Raw genomic sequence first — 16,779 nt, 5'->3', positions numbered from 1 at the left:
TCAGTACTACAGTAAAGTAAAGCATATGAATGCCATTTATTAGCATAGTCAAAAGGTAAACAAAACTGTTCTAGTGTATAAAATTAAATAAAAATAGATGAGTAAAAATGTAAAGTCACAAGACATGACATGCTTGTATAAAGATATACATATACAAGACAGACATGCATGTGTGTTCTTTTCATCTAGAGTACATCTGTTAAAAATACACAAGAATAACAGGCAGACAACAGCAAATATAAATAATATAAATATAAATATGTTGGTTAAACTAATTTCTATTTTGTTTTTTACAATTTGTTTATAATTATCTAGTAACACCAAACAGTTAAAGTTCTAAATTTTAAAAAGAAAATCACAGATGGTATTTGTCAAACAGTTTTTGTAAAATTAATGGCAGGACAGTTAAATAGTTAAATAGATAAATAAATAAAAAATACTGAAATCCATGTAAGGTAATTGTAAAATGATGTCTATTTATGTAGTATAAATGCATAGTTATGCAAATTACAATCACATTAAAGGAAAAATGCCAAAAGAATTAACTATGGTTTACAGAGTATGAAATGTGAGCTCAGACCTTCCTAGACTGAATGAAAAGTTACAGGAAATGCTGGAAAGATAAGATAAACAACAAGACTGATTGCCAGATAAGTAGCTTGAGTTTTTCTAAAGCATCATTGTTATTAAAACATAATTGTTAAAATGTTTACAGGCAACACTATTTGGTAATTGTAATAAAATGCCGCAATTGTGCATAGATGTCACTTATAATCTGTTTGCAAGTAAATGTTAAAAGGACAAAAAAAAACCTCAGTTGCATCAAGTACAACCAGCAAATGGGCTATAGTATATATACAGTTCAAATCAATTGTGCAGGAGGGTGTAAATACCTACTAGAGGTAATATACAGTGAAAGCCTTATTTAGTAACCTAATAAAATAAATGTATAACCAAAGTGTTGAGCTGACATACATTCTATTCTCACAGCATAGGGCAGGTAAACAGTGCTGGAGTACTACAGGGGGAGGGGTACTTTCTCAGTTTTACACTGACTGTATAAGGGGGAGGGGCACTTTCTCAGTTTTACACTGACTGTATAAGCAGTACTGCACAAGGGTCTGAAATGAAGCTACAGAAAAAATAAACAACAAGGGCCTGAAATAAAGCTACAGAAAAAATAAACAACAAGGGTCTGAAATAAAGCCACAGAAAAAATAAACAACAAGGGTCTGAAATAAAGCTACATAAGAATAAATAATAAGGGTCTAAAATAAAGCTACAGGAAAAAATATCTCATTCCTTCTTGACAATACTCTTTTATGGGAAAAAACAGGTATTAGTGTATTACAAATACTGGTAAACTGGATTAAACCTGACAGGATAAGATATTTTACAAGTTGTTAATAGCTATCATAATGGTTATTATTGTATTCTTTAGTATTAAATTGTATTTACAACCTGTTAAACTGTAAAGCTATACAAGAGATGGTTTAAAAAACAAGAGATGAAAATTGCTTTATTAAAGCTATACAAAAGAGAGTAAAGATATGTAAAAAAAAAATGAACAAGATTGGTCACTATTTTTAATATGTTTTTGGCAAAACAATGTTGGTATAAAAAAGCATCAATGACAATGTTGGTATAAAAAAGCATCAATATTTTAATTGCTGAGTATGTAGTTTAAAATAACAGGACATATGTATTTGGTGTCAATTCCACTAGATATTTCTAAAGAGACAAACATTTTCCAAGATTTTGCTTAATATTAATGTTATTAAATTTGTAAGATTAGACTAAATGTACTTTACAGTCTTTGTATGTACAAATGTAGAAAATTTCAGTACAAATGATAGTCTTTGTATGTACAAATGCAGAAAAATTCAGTACAAATGAAATTAATGTCTAGTAATGAATATGTGTGAAAAAAAACATATTTAAATAAAAAATGGGTCCAGGGTACCTACTAGATTGAAATGCATGAACAGCAAACAGTCTATATCAATACATACTGTACAGGATACATCGTAATAAGTTCAAAAGTAATTTGTCAAGTTGTAATATCACTGGTTTTACCCCAGTAAAATAATTGCTTTCAAATATTTATTATCTAAGCCCAGTTCAGTATTTTACCAAGATGTTAATAAGCAGTTCAGAGACATGAACACAATGTTATGGTTAAAATGACATTGAAATTGTGTGTTTTCAGTAGTGTATAAATGCTTGCAGTAGCACATGGTTACTGTCTCTTATAGTTAATTCAACAGTTGCAAAGAGTTAATGAAACAATTCTAAGTCATAAATGAAATTATATGATTGCAAAAGAATAAATTGATCAAGTTAAACTAAAAAGCAGACACAGCTCATAACTGATAAAATATTTTCACAGAATGGTCTGCAAAAGAAAAAATGTTAAATACATTCAGTTTGGTAGTAATACTTAATATCATTGTATTAACTATGTAAAATTGCATTTTGACTTGTATCAATAGAAGACTATAGGTTTGTTTCTTGTGTTTTCTATATAAAATGTTTTGAGTATGTTTAAAAACAGAGGGAATTGTTAGATTTTGTGAATATTAGTCTGAAATTAATTATGTTGTAAATATGCTGAAAGAAAAGGCTTGCTTAAATGCAGAAACAAAGTTTAGTAATATGTGATCAGCAGTCATACTAAATGACCATGGCTTGGAAAAGGAATCTGCTGAATGGACATTCTTCACTTACAGACTCAAACAGGATGTATGCAAGAGCAAAAATACAAAATCTGCTTTTAAAGAATGGACATTTTTCCCTTACAGTCTCAAACAGGATGTATGCAAGAACAAAAATGCAAAATCTGCTTTTAAAGAACACTGACATGTTATTCTGCATATAAAAAATGGACACAATATGTTTCCTAAAACAACAGGATATGTTTATGACACTGTGACAATGTGTTTCCCCAAAATATGTTTTCTGCATGGAAAAACAGGATATGACACAAGAACAGATGTTTTTATACAAAGATCCAAATAAAATACAGGATGTTCACACTGTCAGAAAAGCTGATCTCTGACAATGTGTTTTCTCAAAAATATGTTTTTCTGCATAAAAAACAGGATATGCTTATCAGCATTGGTACAAGAACATATGTTCATATACACAGATCCAAATAGAATACAGAACAATGTGTTTCCTCAAAAATATGTTTTTCTACATGGACATCAGGACACTGTTACAGGATATTCACACGGTCAGAAAAGATGGTCTCTTACAAGACATTGTTAAACAAGGAAGCTTAGTATTGTTTCTACAGGACTAAAACTGTATATAAAGAGCTGTATAAATCCAGCTATGTTAGAGGTATGGTAGGGACACAAGTCCTAAGGTAAATGTTATATCTCTCACATCATCTGTACTATATGAGAAGTAAAGTTGGAACAGTACTTTTAAGCTGCAACGTTTGTCCAGTTTTATTTATTATAAAAGTTATTGGTTACTGCTCTTAAAGACAAGTGCTGCAAAGTATATTCTCTCATCAGTGATATTCTGCAGGTTTCTGTATGCAACAGACTGTGAATGCAAATATAACCAGACTTTGAATTTTAGCAGAATCCAGCCAGCAAGACTGAGTGTCTTAAGAACACTTCAGATCCATCCCACAGCAAGAAGCAGCAAGCAGTAAGCAGAGAGAGCTCAAAATATTTTTTCAGTCTTCTCTTCAAAGGTCTGCTGTAATGGTTAAGTATTATGCACATCTGCCTTATTTTCTTCAAGAAGTATCACTGCAACAGTAAATCATTATATTTGTGTAGAATCACAAGCAGTATGTTGTTACCCCACTAGTTGGGCAGTTTCAGAATCTCAGATAAGCATCAGCCATACCAGAACCACTCTGGGTTGTAAATTGTGCTTGTAACTTGTACTGTTTGGTGAAAGTGTGGAAAATATTCCCTTGCTACAGTTTCTAAAACATATTTAGCATGCATTTATAAAAACATGCCACAGAAGTAGCTTTACCATATTTATCATAGCAAGAAACAATACAACAGGCAAAGTCTGGATAGACATTCTTTTCTTGATGAGAACAAAAAGACAAAATGTTTTGTTTTTAGGGGGCTAAGATGTATAGGCAGCATTATTGAAGCAATGGATATGAATTTTCAACTTGACTACAAAACAATGACCTCAGCTGCCAGTGGATGACCAATATGTGCAGAAAATACTTTCCTTCACTTTAATAGTCTGGACAGAAGAGTGGAACCCGATCAGAATGCTTGAGAGACAGATGTGTGAGAAACATTAGGTTTCCTACTTCTGTGAGTGCCTTTTTGGCTATTATCAGTATCAGGAACAATATGCTTTGTGCACTGTCTACTGAGGTTATGAGTTTCTTCAGCATCAAGAAGTTTCAACTAGTACCTCTGAAAGAGCCCCATAAAAGAACAGCATTTACCATCTGTTGTACTTCTTCCCTAAATGTATTTCACATTTGCCTTCTCACTCTTCCAGCAACTAGCATTTCTACTTGGAAGCATCCTCCTCAGTCTATCCTGGAGGCATAGTTTCCAAGCAAATTTATTAAAATGCTTTCCCTTGTTGGAATTTTTTGCCATTAAAATTTGGGTCCATCTCTAATCTTACAGTTTTGCAAAAAGCAGATTTTCTCACCCCTTAATTAACATACTAGAGAAAAATTCCTTAAAGTACTTTACATGACCTTAAATCAGACTTTTCCTGTATTGTTCCTGGTCTACTATCTATAATTTATTTGATCAAATCTGGTCCAGATTCTGCATAAGATAGGTAGATATTCATTTTCGTCACTTTTTGAAATACAGCCCCCATATATTAGCTGCTTCTAGTATGTTAACACCACCGGAGAACACTTCCATCTTAACAAAGGGGACTGTACCCGTACATCCCATTTGGTACCACCTATTGGCAGAAGCTCTATAAGCCAGCAGCCTAATGCTTCATGTCTAATGAGCTTTTGCAACCTTGCTTAATTGTGTTATGCATTTGCAAATGATTCAGCCTCCTATAACCCCCCCCCAAAAAAAAAAAAACCTTCCCTATGCTCATAGTCATAGTTTTTTTTTTTTTTAAAGACTCCATTTGGAGCCTGACAAAATTAAATTAATGTCATCCACTCCTCTGAAATGTCAGGGACTCTCATCCCCCATGCTTTTGCAACATGACATTTTCCCACAAACCCCTTAAATATCTCCCCATCCCACAATAAAAAACCTTCATTCACTTCTTTACCTTGTTTAGTATATTCTTTGGGGGTAACACCAATTTCTGCAAATGGGCAAAAAGCAAGGAAGAAAGCAGACAACTCTGATGTGCCTCTTACAGCAGGATAAACATTTTGGATAGGCTTGCTATTCTTTCCATGGGACAAAGCACTTGTACAGACTTTTAGCAATAGCTGCACAATCTAAGAAACCCATCTTGGTATACACTTCATACTTCCACAGGACAATGTCAAAGGTCATGTCTGCTGACTATATCTTGGTAGCAGAAAAGACGTGCAGGTACCATTTTGTCTAGCAAATACATTTTTTTCCTGCAAGAGTTTTCCAACTGTCTCATTAAATAACTATCACACTAACTGGCTAAATTCCTGGAGGTTTCACATTCAGGTAAATTAATGCATTAGAGTTGCCAATGTAATTTGTTCAAGCAGCCATTCAAAAACAAGGATATACACTGGAGGTAATATTCCAAAACAGAATATGATCACTTCCTGTAAAGAGGCTGAGCCAGTCCACTGCTTGGGCCAATAACTAACCTAGTTTAAACTATGCTCCCCGCATTAGTCTCTCAAACAGAGCCTTGCAGATATAACAGGTGGAGCCTATGCTAAACAAAATTACTGCTAAAGGAAAAGTAACTGACACATTTCATGTTAACCTTTATTTTAAACAGTAATAATGGTTACTTAGAAGTAAAAGGAAATATTGGTACTCTTTCTGTTTCAAGAAACCTAATGTGCATAACTGAAAATCTTTATAATGCTGGTATTTAATTTGTAAGTTAGACAAGACAATAGGCACATATGCTTCTTGATGGGATGACCCAGGAACTACAGGGGCTAGTGAAATGGAAACTGAAGGACTCAACTCGGGACTACAGGATTAACAGTCCATCGTTTTAATGTTCTGCACTAAACTGCCACACAAATGATTGGTTTAGCCACAAAATACTGCAAAGCAATAACCTTAAAATGTTATGCCTTATAGCAGGATGAGATCTGCAGACACAAGGCACAAGACAGGCCACATCTATCTGCAATCCAGAAAAACATAACACATACAAAGCAACTGTTGGTCTTAGAAGAAAAAAGTGCAAACAACATGCCTTTCAATACACTTCATATATAAAAAAAAATTCCTTATGATTCTGATCTGACAATAATTAATGAACTTTAATCACATGCAACAGCTCTTACCATTGCGTTTTACTACATTATGAGTTTCTTCTTCTTGCAAAAGTGGCAGTTGCTGCCCACTTTTCCAGCAAACATAGCAGCTAAAATTAAAAAATAAAAATAAAAAATCTGTTAAAATCAAGCACAGATTTGTCAAACTTCAAAGCAGCAAAACAAATGACGACTTACAGATTCAAGGCATAAACAAAAGGATATTTAATTAGAGAAGAAACACAGAAATGTATGTAGACTGCAGTTATGAGATTATCGATATAAAGTATATATCTCAAGTAAACACCATAACAGTGGATGCTTAGGATATGTCTCTTTTGACCTTCTAAGCAGGTATGGAAACAGCATACACACACACACACACACACACACACACACACACACACACACACACACACACACACACACACACAAACAGACAGGCACAGACACACACACACTCACTCACTCCCTTGGTGTTAAGTTTCCAGCCTATTGATTTTTATAGCAATCCTCTTGTACTAACATACCTCTCAACCTGGAAACACCACAAGTGCATGTGGAATCCCACAAAAGCACACGGTAAAAGGTACTAAATGTTGCTGAAATCTAGTTTATCTTTCCGATGGACTGCAGCAGCTCATAGGTTAACACAAATTTAATGTATTTTGGTTTACATAAGGGTCACTGTAAAACATGTACGAGTACACTGCTACTTGCAATAATGCCCGAAACACTTGCCATGACAATACCTCTCAAGTATACAGCTTTTTGCAAAATATCCAGATTTTTGCATCATACTTTTGGTCTGTTTGGCAAATCAATAAAGACTGAAATCAGAAAATAATGATAAATATTTGAGTTTCAGTCTTCACACTCTTTAGAAAATTAACATTAATGCAAAACCAGTTATTCTGATGATGTTTTACATTTGTAAGAGCACTATTTAAAAGTCATCCCTATTTTGGGGCATTTGTAGCACCATTACTTATGTTTTTGTCCAGATTTTTTTCTCCAAGAGAATGAGAGGTATGGCAATAATGTAAAAAAGAAAAAAAAAACGAACATAACTTAGCTGATTTGATGGCACCATTACTTCTGAGGAAACTAGGTTCTTGTGAATGAATCTGACAGGCAGTCATGCACTGCTGCCTTACGAAGTTGATCATCACGTCAACCATAACTTACAAAAAATTGTGAACTGAAGGGGCCACTCGGAAATTCATGGCACCTCATTAGTTTGCCCTCAAAACTGGTAAATACTGAGGAGTTTGGTACAGTTAAGAGGTCTACCAAATGAGCTTTTTATTGTTATGATTTGATATATATAGAAAACATTTATATGATTTACAATGCTGGAAAATCTCACACTTGCCATCATTTTACCACACAACTCTGGATTCTAAAAGACTTAGTTTAACTGGTATAATGTTTACTTGCACAAAAGCATTACATTGGAACAACTAACTTTAGTATGACAAAATATTTCAGAATCTGACTCATGTTGCTAATAAATTAGCTTTACTCACTTTATTGCTTTTACATTTCTCATATAAATTGATGACATCCTCCTCCCCTACAATATGCTTTCTTTATTTTCAGTTTGTCATGTTCATATCACAATTGGTGCTCTCTGCCTGAGATTTCCTGTTTTGGCCCCCTTTCTCTCCCTTCCCCCTCCCTTTGATTAATGCTGCCTTACTCATTCTCTCTGTCCTCTACAATTGTGTTCTACAGCTCATGCAGTTTAAGTAGTCCTTGTACAGCTTATCTGATGCATAACAATGTTCTTGCATTAGAAAGCTTTTGCTTTTAAATAGATTTAATGGAACTATATCTTTATACAATTCCATGTCAGATGCATTGCTAGTACCTCTATCACAGTATAATCTCCATCCTAATGGATCACTTACCATGACTCCACATTACCTCCTGTAATTTGTACCTTTGACCCATGCTACTATTGTTGAAAAAAGTTTTCAAATGAGTTAAAGAACGTGGTTAACAAAAAGTCAAGCAAATAAATAAAAAGGTCTCCCTTTATTTTGTATAAAGTGCACTCAGTCATGCACCCACGAAAATGTCAGCTTAAAGTTCTACTTCAGGAACTCTATAGGAACACCTCAGGAAGCATACACCATTAAACTCTCAAGGCTAGATGGGCAGGAAAAGAAGTTATGTACTCACAGTAATGTTCCATCTGTGATGTCCATTTTCATTCTTCCTCAACTTGTAGGTCTTTGATGCAACCTTCAGCTCTAACTCGGCCACTTTCCACATCTTAGGCTCTGAAGCTCGAGCTCCTCCCCTACCCATAATGCCTCATTCCCCCAGATTACCTCACATCGAGTTTGCTGCCAACATATTGCAGACTATATATAAAAGTATACATATAATTAGGTAGTTACTAGAAAGAGACAGATCAAGGCTCAGGAGCTAAAACAGGAACTTTGGTTCCTATAAGCATATCCATCATACTTTCGCAGCCATGGGTAGGGGAAGGAGGGTGGGAAAGTTGAGGAACAATGAAAATAGACAACACAGATGGAATGTTATGGCGAGTACATAACTTCTTTATCTGATGTTGTCATTTTAATTTGTTCCTCAACTTGTGGAACAGAGTCCCCAGCTACAGTAACCCTGGGTGGCCCTCATGGAAGGATATTCCAGAACACTGCATAACCAAAAGTAGCTCTATTTCTGGAGGCAATATCTAGCTTACAGTGTGAAATAAAGGTATGACAGCTTGACCATGAAGCTGCTGCACAAATATCATCAACTGAAACTCTAGACTAAAAAGCTTGGGATGCTGACATGGATCTGGTAGAATGGGCTTTGACTTGTGTGGGCAAAGATATAGCCTTCCATGTATACACAAAAGAAATGCAATCTCTAAACCATTTGGCTAACATGATCTTAGAAATTGGTTTTCCTTTTCTGATATTGGTAAAGGATATGAACAGTTGTTCAGACTTCCTGAATGATTTTGCCCTGTCCCGATAAAAACACAGTTGTCTATGAACATCGAATAGATGAAGGATATACTCTCCCTTGTTTTGAAAATTGGGAAAGAAAAGGGGAAGGTTGATGGACTGATTAATATTGTTCACTGCAGCAACTTTGGGTAAAAAGGAAGGGTGGATACGTAAAGTGGCTCTGTCTTTATGGAAAATCAAATAAGGAGGTTTGGAAAAAAGGGCTTGTAACTCTGAAACCCATCTTGCAGAAGTGATAGCCACCATGAAAACAGTTTTCCAAGTAAGGAATTTCAAATCATCTTTGTCTGACGGTTCAAATAGAGGATGGACCAGTGCCTGAACAATCAGTCAGATCCCAAGGAGTGGTGGGATCCTTGACAGGAGGGCATAGCAAGAAGGTACCTCTAAGAAAGGCTTTGAACAAATTTGAAGAAGCCAGTGATGAAAATTTTTCTCAGATGTTATAATTTGAAATGGCCACCAGTTGCACTTTTACAGTGAAGTAAGTTGCCCCATTTTGGAAGATGTCAGCAAGGAAGTCTAAGACCGCAGGAAGAGGATCCAACTGATTCTGCTGAGCCCATATAGGTTCATAGGTTCATAGGTTTATACTAGGCTATCTGCCCTAAGGCATTTATAAGCCTAGCCCAAATTATTGTGGCTTACGCCACCCCTTATATGAAAAAATACTGTGCCCATTAGTTTGTTGTGCCTCTGTCCAGCAGTGACACAGAGATGATTCCCGGGGTAAACCTACGATCTCCCATCCACAGGTCTAGATTTCTCTTGAACAGAGTCAGCGAGGTGCTCTGCCTCACATGGACCGGGATTTTATTCCACAGCATAGGGAGTCTCTGAGTGATAAATCTATCCCTTCAGCACGCCCTATTTATATCCGTGCTAAGGTTTAAGTCGCTTGCTCTAGTGGTTTTGGTGGATTTGGATTTTTGAGGTGGAGCATGTCCATTAATTCGGGTTGGACATATCCTTGTATGTGAGGTACATGTCACCTCTGAGCAGACGGTATGTGACTGAATAGAGCTGGAGTTTCTTCAATCTGGCAGCATATGACAGATTTTGGAGTCCCTTTATCCTTTTGGTGAGGAACTTTGGGGTCTCTCCAATTGCTGCAGATGTCGGGTGAGATACATCCCGAATGGGGCATTGTACTCGATCATTGGTCTGATAAGTGAAGAGTACAGGGAACAATGACCTCACTAGATCTGGATGTGAATCCCTTCATGATCAGGTGGGCAATGTAGAAGGTCTTTCTAACCACTTTAGCAACGTGAGTGTCAAAAGAAAGGCCACTGTCAACCTGGGTCCAGGTCCCTGATAACCTCTTCTGTGCTTAGTGGATTGCCACTTAGATGATAGCTTAGGGTTACCTTGTTTTTCCCGGAGGGTATGGCTATACACTCTTCGGCATTTAACTTCAGGCCATGGCTCTGGCACCAGCTATCTGTTTCCGTGAGTCCCTTCTGAAGGATATCCGTGTCCGATGCACTTTCCACTATGGCGCCCAGTTTGCAGTCGTCTGCAAACTTTGTCAGCCAAAGTCCTCCCATGTTGGCCTGTACTTCTGAGAAGTAGATGCCAAACAATAGGGGGCCAAGGACCGAGCCGTGTGGGACACCACTTGTGACCGGATTGGAGTCTGACACAGCGCCAGCAACTCTAACCCTGTGGGTTCTGTCCTTAAGCCAGTTTGCAACCCATCTTGCGACATATGGGTTTACATTTAAGCTGGTAAGCTTTTCTACAATACCCAAGTGGGGTATTGTGTCGAAAGCCTTTGCAAGGTCAAGGTAGGCTGTATGGACTGCCTTTCCCTCATCAATGGCCTTGGTGACTGTTTCGAAGAAGTCGACCAAGTTCAAAAGGCATGATCTTCCCTTGACAAAGCCAAAATGGGTCGGGTCCAATGTCTGCAAGTCCCCTATATCTTTGTTTATGAGCTCCATTATGATCCTCTCCATAGCTTTGCAGACTAGACTTGTTAAGCTTATGGGCGGTAATTACCAGGGTCCCAGAGGCGCCCGCCTTTGTGGAGTGGGGACCACAGTTGCCGCACGCCACTCCTTGGGCACGTATCCTGTGGTAAGGCTGAGATTAAACAGCTACCTTATGTGCGGGTTTAATTCCTCATTTAGCTCGTGTAGCACACAGCCGGGGACACCATCCGGTCCCATTGATGCTGTGTTTTTAGCTTTAGAGAGAGCAGCTTTCACCTGCGCATTTGAGATGTCCGGGAGGCTACACTCGGCTGGGATAGTTATCTCTCCTTTAGGGGGGGAGAGGGGGGTGAAGTTTGCACTGAACCTGTCTGCCAGTATGTTGGCAATGTCTGTGGGTTCAGTGATTTTTGTATCATTTTGGACTAATTCTGAGCATATCTGGGAGTTTCCACCCAGGTTCCTAACATAGCTGAAAAAGGCCTTATGATTGTCCTTTGAATCCATGGCAATTTTTCTCTCAAAATTGGCCTTAGTTGATTTTATGAGTGCTCGTATTTTTACTAATAATGATCAGGGTGACTTCCCTTTTATGGATTTTGTTCTATCACGTAATAGCTATCTCCTCTTATTGTAAAGTTTGTTAATGGCTGGGGTCCACCAGACTGGACGAATGCCCTTTGTGGAAAGAGTCTTGGTTTAATTTGGGATAGCCCGATCCATACAGTTCTGGAGGTGTCCATAGAAGACATTTGTAAGGGCTTCCAGCTTGAGTTGTGGTTTCCACTGGCTCAGGGGCCTTGAAGGATACCACACCAGTCTTGAGTAGTGTGAAGTTTGCTTTAGAGAAGTTCTTCACTATGGTCTTTTTGTTTGGGGTGGGGGCGGATGTGGATTTCCAGTGAGATTAGTTTATGATCAGATCTCACCAATGAGGGATATACTCCGTGTGGAGCATTTTGTCCCCATGTTTGTGACAATGAGATCTAGTATATTTTCTCCTCTCGTGGGAACAGTGACTAGCTGTTCCATGGCATTTGAATTTATGAACTCCAGGAACCGCTGGGCTAGAAAGTTAGGGCTTGAGTATGTTCCCAGTCTATATTCGGGTAGTTGAAGTCACCCAATATGATGGTGTTTGGAGATACATTTATATCCTCCAGTGTCTTCAGGAAGGCTGTGTGGGGTTCCTGAGTTTGAGAGGGTGGCCTGTAGCATGCTACAATTTGTAGAGCAGTTTTGCCTATGGTTAGTTGCACCTGGATGGTTTCCGAAGCTTCGGCGTTGCCACCAACCTGGAGGTGTGGGTATCCTTTATGAATATGGATACACCTCCTTTTGTGGTGTGGTCCGGGTTTTGGGGCCGAACGCATGATATGAGGTAAAACCTAATAGTGCCGGGTGCTCTCAGGAGCCTTGAACCAGGTTTCAGTTACAGCACAGACATCGATGTTCTCCATACTGAGAAGGGCCTCGAAGTGCGTGCATTTTGAGATTTAGACTTCTGGCATTGAGCAGCATTACCCTCAGTTTCTTCCCATTTTTGTTTTCTAGGGTGGTAGGTTTAGAATTTGAGCCTTGCCTAAAAAAGGCACTGTGGGGGTGGAAAGAGCCTTAGCCAATATCCGGAATCCCAGGGGTGACAGGTGCAAGCCGTCCTCATAAGCAGCGTGACTTGTCAAGCATGTCATCCCAGGCAGACAGACACTGGATCCCCTTTGAATGACACCAGACATTAAGCCAATTGTTAAAGCTGATCATCTTGTCTCTATATTGTGGCATCATTCTTGGTGAAGGAAGGATACTGCTCAGGGTTAGGGTCATACCTGCCTGGGCTACATAATCAGAGAGCTCCTCTATGTCTCTTTTCATGTAGTCCAGGGAGGTCGCCTCAGGTCGCTCACACCAGCATGGACAATGACTGTGTCATATTTGTACTCTGCCGTGGAGTGACCCAGTGCTTGTGTTATGTGGCGGATTCTAGCCCGATAGGCAGCTTACTGTGACTCTCTCCTTGTTCAGCCTGATGAGTGGGACGCCAGTGTGCCTGACTATGGAGTCACCTATGACAAGTATGTTTGGTGTTGTATTTGGCCTTAAGGGCTGTGACTGCTTTACACACTGCTTTTGTGGTTTATGTGTTGCTTGTGGGGTGTCTTGAGGTAGCAGTTGTTTGGGTGTCTGCTTTGGAGGCCTCTGCTGTTTAGGTAAATTTTTACTCAGAGCCTCCGAGTATGTCTTTGTGTGTTTATGTGTTTGATTCAGTGGAGTGGTAGCATTATGTGAGGCTGGTTTTGTGGTGTGTGTAGTTGCCTTCTCCTCCTGTCTGGTCTTGCCAGTCCTGAGTTGAGAGAGCTCAGCCTCCAGTTTGGCTAAATAGCTGCATCTCTTGCAAGTATTTGTGTTATGTGGGAGGAGGAGAGGGTTGTCTGTGTACATGAGGCAGTTATAACATTGCCTCAAGATTCCCAGATTCACCAGCTGGACCGAGAGGAGATTGACAACTGACCTTTGGACATGCTAGAATAATATTGGGAAATCCTTAATTGAAAACAAGGGCCAGTGGGGAGTGAGGGTGTAGTGCTTTTAATTTTTAGTGCTGACTTATATAATTGCTTTAGTGAGCAAGTGCCAGGTAACTTGAGTGCAATGTGTTACAAGTAACTAAATGCAAAAATGACAAACAGTAACTTTCTTTCAAGTGAAACAAGGAAATAAGTACAGTAAGCAATGCAGATATCACTAGTGATCCACAGAAGCGCTGAGAAGTTGCGTATTAGGTGGAATTAGCTTCCAGGGAAATAACAAGCAAACAAACAACAAGCATATAAACAAAGCTAGATTCAGCAGGCCTGGATATGGAGAATCTTTTTCATTTGCTCTTATAAACTTTTCTAGTGAGTGGTTTGTGGGATGAAATCAAAATCTTTTGGATGGTGGAAGAAAGCCTGGAATGTCTAGCCATCATCAGAATTGGAGAAACCATGCAGTTATTTTCAGGCCTGGGAGATCCAGGTGATTCTGCCCTGATGGATGGGACGATAGATCCGGAACCGGTTCCAATGTCCACGGAGTGCAGATGAGATGAGACCACAGGAAGGTGAACCAGACTTGTCGAAACAAGAAAGGAGCAATGAGGATTACTCTGCTCTTCAACCTGTGTGCTTTCTGAAGAAGCATGGGAATTAGTGGTAGATGTGGGAATGCATAAAATACACTGGGGGGCCAAGGATGAACTAGAGCATCTCTTGGGGACTGTTCTGGAGGAGGGATCAGGGCAAAGAACCTGTTGCATTTGTTATGAGGGGACACAGAGATTGCAGCAGCTTTGACCCCATTTGTGAAATATCACGTTTGCCACTGATTGTTTTAGAGAACACTCGTGAGGCATCAGCAAGACTCTGCTCAGCCTGTTAGCTAGAATGTTGCACTCCCCAGAATGTGCATTGCAATTAGAAAGCAGTTGGTACAGATCACCCATTACCATACTCTCATTGCCTCTCGACATAGGGTAAGACCTGGCTGCTTGTGTATCGTATAACTGACATATTGTCTATTTGTATCACAATAATTCTTAGAGGAAGCATGCTGTGCAGGGCTTGCAAAGCTAGAAGGACCCCTCTCATCTACACGAAGTTGATAATGCAGATTGGTTTCCTGTGACACCCACGTGCCTTGGACTGTCTGTCCTAAGAAATGCCTCATCCATCCTATCTGGGGGGCGTCCGTGGTCAATATGGCAGTTGGAGAGGGGGGAATGTCCTTGTTTGATATCTGAAGAATGAAGCCAACACAGAAGCTCATTTTTGCGCGCTCTTGAAAGTTTGATCGGATAGTTTAGGGATGTTGGTGCAAGGACCACCGGACTGCTAATGTCCACTGCAGAATTCTCATGTGTAGCCTTGCTGTGCTCGGAGATCTAATTTCGCTGGCAGTTTCTGTATTGAAAGAATCTGTCCGATATGTAGTCTTAGAGTGAAATTCTGTCTAGAGGGAGGAAGGCCAGGGTTTTGGATCTGTCTAGATGCTCTCCTATGAAGTCTATTACTTGGAAAGGGTCCAACTGTAATTTCTGCATGTTGATGGTTATGCCTAAGGTAAGGGCTAGGTGTAACAAATAATCCCTGGCTTGGGTGAGTAGATGCCTGGCTGGAATGGTGAAGAGCCAATCATCCAGGGAAGGAAACATGGAATCCCTGCAGTTTCAAGTGAGCTACGACTACCACCATGCATATGGTGAACACCCTGGGGGCTGTTGTGAGACCAAAAGGGAGGACTGTTATTTGGGAGTAAATGGCTCCTAGACGGTATTGGAGATACCTTCAGGAGCATTTGTTCATTTTGATATGATAGTATGTGTCCTTGAGGTCTATCGAGCACATCCAGTCGTCCATTTGCAATAGATGTTGAATGGACTGGACTGTGACCATCCTGAATTTTGAGTTTTTTACTGACTTGTTCAGGGATGTCCGGTCCAATACTGGCCTCATTTTCCGGGAAAAAAGGGTTTTTTTAAAAAAAGTTATCTGTTGTGTGGGTGTCAAATTTGACTTTATGTTCACATTGAATCCCAGGTACTTAAGCAGATTTTGAACAAATTCCCGGTGCTGGAGTAAGACATCCTTGCTGTCTGCTTGAATAAGGCAGTCATCCAGATAAGGGTAAATTTGAATTCCCTTGAGTCTGCAATAAAGCTACTACTGGTGCCAGGCACTTGGTGAAGACCCTGGGTGCAGTAGACAAGCCAAAGGGCAGCGCAGAGAATTGGTAATGTTTCGAGCCGGCCTTGAACCTGAGGAATGTTCTGCACTCCTGTCTGATAGGGATGTGTAGGTAAGCCTCCTTTAAATCCAATGTCACCATCCATGCATTTTTGCTCAACATTGGCAGGAACTGCTGCAGAGTAAGCATCTTGAACTTTGGTATCTCCAGGAAAGTATTTAAGACTGACAGATCCAGGATGGGTCTCCATGAATTTTTTCTGGGAACTAGAAAGAGCCTTGAGTAAAAGCCTTGCCCAGTCTCTGATTGTGGAACCAGTTCTATGGCCCTCATAGCCATGAGGGATCCCACCTGGTTTAATGCCTCTGCCCATTGGTGTTTTGGTAGGTCTGGCCATCCGTTTGGTCTTGGCAAGGTATGAAAGTGGAATTTGTAACCTCTTGAAACTACATCCAGAACCCAATTGTCTTGGGTTATGCAAGTCCAATTTTGTTGAAAAATAGAGAGTTTTCCTCCTAGAGGGGCTTCCAGGAAAGAGGTTCCTGGAGCCATGCAGGGGGAGTCTTTGAGCCTGTTTTCTATAAGATTGAGGTCTGTCCTCTCCACCCCTGGGGGTGGATGCACTCCACTGTCTAGGTCTGTAAGAGGTCTGTGCTTGGGCCCTCCCTCTGGAGCGCCTATATCTACCCCTCTGAGGCCTGTCTGAGCTGGGAAA

At 39.5% G+C, this 16,779-nt stretch overlaps 1 protein-coding gene across 1 annotated transcript in view; it reads right to left on the bottom strand.

Annotated features, from left to right (window-relative positions):
- CERK (ceramide kinase) overlaps positions 1-16,779 on the bottom strand; it is a 606,813-nt gene that overhangs the window by 158,884 nt on the left and 431,150 nt on the right. Inside the window, exon 10 of the mRNA XM_044087264.1 lies at positions 6,440-6,519. Coding sequence (XP_043943199.1) covers positions 6,440-6,519 — 80 coding nt within the window. The remainder of the gene's footprint in view (positions 1-6,439; positions 6,520-16,779) is intronic.

Source organism: Protopterus annectens, chromosome 11.part0, assembly GCF_019279795.1.
Source record: "Protopterus annectens isolate FY-2018-M chromosome 11.part0, PAN1.0, whole genome shotgun sequence".
Lineage (NCBI taxonomy): Eukaryota > Metazoa > Chordata > Ceratodontiformes > Protopteridae > Protopterus > Protopterus annectens.
The sequence above is the reverse complement of the archived record's forward strand: the minus strand, read 5'-3'. Positions and strand labels throughout refer to the sequence as shown.